Source organism: Antrostomus carolinensis, unplaced genomic scaffold, assembly GCF_000700745.2.
Source record: "Antrostomus carolinensis isolate BGI_N321 unplaced genomic scaffold, ASM70074v2 scaffold40009, whole genome shotgun sequence".
NCBI classification, from domain to species: domain Eukaryota; kingdom Metazoa; phylum Chordata; class Aves; order Caprimulgiformes; family Caprimulgidae; genus Antrostomus; species Antrostomus carolinensis.
In genome coordinates this window covers 20,116-24,443 of record NW_010339950.1, presented here as the reverse complement: position 1 = coordinate 24,443, position 4,328 = coordinate 20,116, and the positions used below count along the sequence as shown (strand labels likewise).

The following is a 4,328-nucleotide window of genomic DNA, read 5'->3' as shown; positions in this document are numbered from 1 at the left end:
CCCACCTCTCAAGCCTGTCAAGGTCACAAGGTTATGTGGAGAGTTGGATGATATTATTGGATGTCTTTCAAAGATAGTGAAGAAGTAAAATGAAGCTTTGGAAATCTGTTACCAACAAAATAATTAAGATCTGTCCCCATCAAAAATCTATTTTCCTGAAAACTGTCTTGGTTGCATTTTTAGAGCCTCATCGACTGATGTACTGCTGTCCCCAGTAGGTTTCCATTCAAGGTTGTCCATGGAACAACAGCCATAGTTGAGAGCTGCAAAAGCATCAGGAGCAGCAGTCATCCCCTGTTATAGAGAATGAAAGATTGAGAGGTGGTTTGACAGCCGTTGTTTGTTTGTGCAGGATTTCTGTGGCACCTGGGATGAGACCAGGTTTAAATTGCTGTGGTGGAAACAAAGACTGAGTGTTAGGAAAGAGCTTACTGTCGTCCTTCATGCCTTTATTGCTAGAGGCTCGCTGAAGAGATGAGTAAGTATTAAGAATAAGATAGATAAGAATTTTTGGGGAGTGGTTTAGGGAGAGCTGATCCTGCCCTGGTAATTAGATGACAGCTCTGGGTCCCTTCCCATTTCCTTTTCCATGGATGAAATCAGAGTAACACTTTTTTAATTTGAGGCTTGCTTTTAGGGAGTTGCTAAATGAGGCAGTTTTTCAGACCACTTGCCAAAGGAGGTGGCCTTCATTTCTGTTGCATTTGAGTAGCTAGAGCTGCTGTGAAATTGAAATCAATTTGTTGCTTGAAACATTGCTTTTTTCCCCTTCCTCCAAACTTGCATCAAAGGGAGTTTAAAATGTTACCTTTAAAAAGTCCAGTTAGAAACAGTCTAGTTGAGTATATACCAATCAGAAATTTCCCTTCCTATAGTTCCACATGAGTCATGGCTGCAGTTATTTGCAGACTAACTAGCAGTGAACCAAATGCATAATGAAAATTGGAGCCTGTGTATCCCGTAGGTGAATCAATATCTCAATTGGAGTTCACAATTGAAAATGTAATCAGTACTCCGATGTAAGCTAGTAGTGTTTCCATGTAGAAAGAAAACAGTGGCAGGATCTCTCCCATAAAAGAAAATGAAAGAGGGAGGCCTTGGAGCAGCAGAGAAGAGGTTCTCAGGTTGGGATGGGAAAACACCAACACTGGAAATACTTCAAATATATAACCTTCCCATTTGTATAAAGGTTGGTTGTGCTGGTGCAAGTCAGGATCTCACTAAATGAAGGTTTGATTGTTTTAATGAAGTATCAGTTCCTCACATAAAGAGTGGAGCTCTTTATGTGTAGCGAAATCTATACTTGACAATACTCCTTGTACTGTTATTGTCTGCACAGTAAAGGCAAGAAGCAGAGTTGGGTACTCACAGCAGTGCAAAAGGCCTCTGGCAGATCAAGAGAGGGAGCTGGGTCACCCAAGCCCTCTGTGAGTGGCCCAGAGGTTGCAGTGCTGTCTTTTCTCTTGATGTCGGACTGGTCTGCAAAAAGCAGTGAGCCAAAGTCCCAGGGAATGTACCATTTCTTCTGACAAAAGCTTCATAGAGCTCATCCTCAAACTCTTTTTCTTCTCCAAAAGGGTAGAAATTAAAATGAGAGAGGAAGCCTTCCTGTAGAGCAGCTCCCAGTTCCATTTGCTTTATTTTTTTTACAGTTTTGGGTACTGCTTGGGCACTCTTTTTCTTCTTTTCCCTCAGTGCCTGGAAGGGGGAAAAATTGCTGAAAAAAGCCTAAACTCTCTTGAATAGTTCATAAAATATGATTTATGGTGGAGCTGTAAACCTGATGTTTAAATGGTTCCTTTCTTGGTTTATTTTCCACAGGTCTCTGCCCTCACCATGTCAAGGAGTGTTAATGATGTGTTCCCTCTCCATTGCATTCCCCACCTGTCATCTTGCTAGGATCTAACTACAGAATGAACATAGCAGCTGTGTTTAATGCCCTGCTCGTGTCTGTCCTCGCTGCTGTGCTGTGGAAATACATCAAATTGCGAGAGCATGTCTTCATGGTCGAAGAGGAGTTGGTCCTCACACGTCAGTCTCAGGAACTCTCTCAGGTTCAGATTGACTACCATGCAGCTCTCCAGGCACTGGTGGAGGACGGTACCAGGATGGTGTGCACTGGCAGGATGCACACTGACCGCATCTGCCGCTTCGAGTCCCTCTGCTACTCCACTGAGGCTGAGGAGTTTGTCTACTTTCACAGCAACTCCTCGGTCATGCTGCCCAACCTGGGCTCCCGGAGGTTCCAGCCAGCTCTGCTTGACCTCTCCTCAGTGGAAGATCACAACACCCAGTACTTCAATTTTGTGGAGCTGCCAGCTGCTGCACTGAAATTTATGCCAAAACCGGTCTTCGTGCCTGATGTGGCGCTGATCGCTAACAGGTTCAACCCAGACAACCTGATGCATGTCTTTCATGACGACCTCCTCCCCATTTATTACACCATGCAGCAGTTCTCTGATTTAGATCTGGATGCACGGCTCTTCTTTATGGAAGGGTGGAGTGAAGGTGTTCACTTTGACCTCTACAAGTTACTGAGTAACAAGCAGCCGCTCCTCAGGGAGCAGCTTAAAACCCTGGGCAGGCTCCTCTGCTTTACCAAATCGTATGTGGGACTGTCCAAAATCACTACGTGGTACCAGTATGGATTTGTCCAGCCACAAGGGCCAAAGGCTAACATCTTGGTTTCTGGTAATGAGATCAGGCAGTTCACCAAATTCATGATGCAGAAGCTGAACCTCACCTTGGAGGAAAGCTCCAGTGAGGAGTACATCGTTGTGTTCAGTCGTACAATCAACAGACTTGTCCTAAATGAGGCAGAACTAATCCTGGCTCTTGCTCAGGAGTTTCAGATGAAAACCATTACTGTCTCTCTGGAAGAGCATTCATTTTCTGACATCGTCCGGTTGATCAGCAATGCGTCCATGCTGGTCAGCATGCATGGGGCCCAATTAGTCATGTCTCTCTTCCTGCCAAGAGGTGCCACAGTGGTGGAGCTCTTTCCTTATGCTATCAACCCTGAACACTATACCCCTTACAAAACCCTGGCAACCCTTCCTGGCATGGACCTGCAGTACATTGCCTGGCAGAACACCAACAGGGAAGACACCATTACCTACCCAGACAGACCTTGGGATCAGGGTGGGATTGCTCATCTGGACAAAGCTGAGCAAGAGCGCATCATTACGAGCACAGAGGTGCCACGGCACCTCTGCTGCCGCAACCCTGAGTGGCTGTTCCGTGCCTACCAGGACACAAAGGTGAACATTCCTTCTCTCATCCATGTCATCAGGCAAACTGTGAAGTCTAAGCCTGGATCCAAGAAGCAGAAGTGGTCTGGTAGCCTCTACCCTGGAAAAGTGAGGGATGCCAAGTGTAAAGCCTCTGTCCAGGGCACCAGCGAAGCTAAACTTGCTGTGTCCTGGCAGATCCCGTGGAACCTGAAGTATTTGAAGGTCAGAGAAGTGAAATACGAAGTGTGGATACAAGAGCAAGGGGAAAACACTTACATGCCTTATATTTTGTCCCATCAGAATCACACTTTCTCAGAAAACATTAAGCCCTTCACAATATACCTGGTGTGGATACGCTGCATCTTCAACAAAAATCTCCTGGGACCTTTTGCAGATGTGCTCTTGTGTAGTACATAACCTGTTGTGCTACCGGTACAGCTCTGCCCTGCTCTCCACTCCCTCTGTGGTTTAAAACTTCTTGTCTTGTAGTTTGTAGAGAGCTGAAGAGGACTAGACTGTACCGGTGCCTAAGTGTCCATTTTATTGCACTCCACGTGTGTTCTTTAAATGGTATTTATTTCCAGTGAGTGTTTAAAAAAAAAAAAAAAAAAAGAAATCTCTGTTCTTCAGAGTGGCTTCCAGAGGTTAAATTACATGCTGAATACATGTAATTGAAAATAGAATGGAAGTGAATTGTGTGTATCTTGATCGTAATTTAAATTTGTTTCTATTGTGTGATGTGTATTTAAGTACAGCATTAAACCACAGTTAATTCCCTGTCTAGGTGGGCAGTTCTCATCAGCTTTTTCATTGTAAGTTATTTTTTTCAATAGCTGACTGTAACTTTGAGTTCAAGATTTGGTACGAGAGCCTTCATTAAAATGCTGTAAAACTCCTCAATATTTTTTTTTCTTTTTATTATCTGTCAAAATCGTTGTTGTGATAGATTTATCTGTTGTTGTGATAAAATGTGTATATGAGTAGCTTTTTATTTTTCGTATTTCGGCTGAAGAGAATGAGACTACAGTGTCAGCTTCACATTTAAAATCAGATGTTACTGCACTCCAGTAGCAAAAGGCTGAAGTAGCAGATGGG

At 44.0% G+C, this 4,328-nt stretch overlaps 1 protein-coding gene across 1 annotated transcript; it reads left to right on the top strand.

The window, feature by feature from the left end:
- The first annotated feature begins 1,805 nt into the window (after positions 1 to 1,805).
- On the top strand, positions 1,806 to 4,128 carry POMGNT2 (protein O-linked mannose N-acetylglucosaminyltransferase 2 (beta 1,4-)). The gene has a single exon (XM_010176022.1). It carries the CDS (start codon positions 1,914 to 1,916, stop codon positions 3,648 to 3,650), a length of 1,737 nt encoding a protein of 578 aa, XP_010174324.1. The 5' UTR covers positions 1,806 to 1,913; the 3' UTR covers positions 3,651 to 4,128.
- The last annotated feature ends 200 nt before the right edge of the window (positions 4,129 to 4,328 follow it).

Bases quoted from the DNA above. Each gene is read 5' to 3' on its own strand.
- POMGNT2 (XM_010176022.1), top strand. From the start codon at position 1,914: ATGAACATAGCAGCTGTGTTTAATGCCCTGCTCGTGTCTGTCCTCGCT.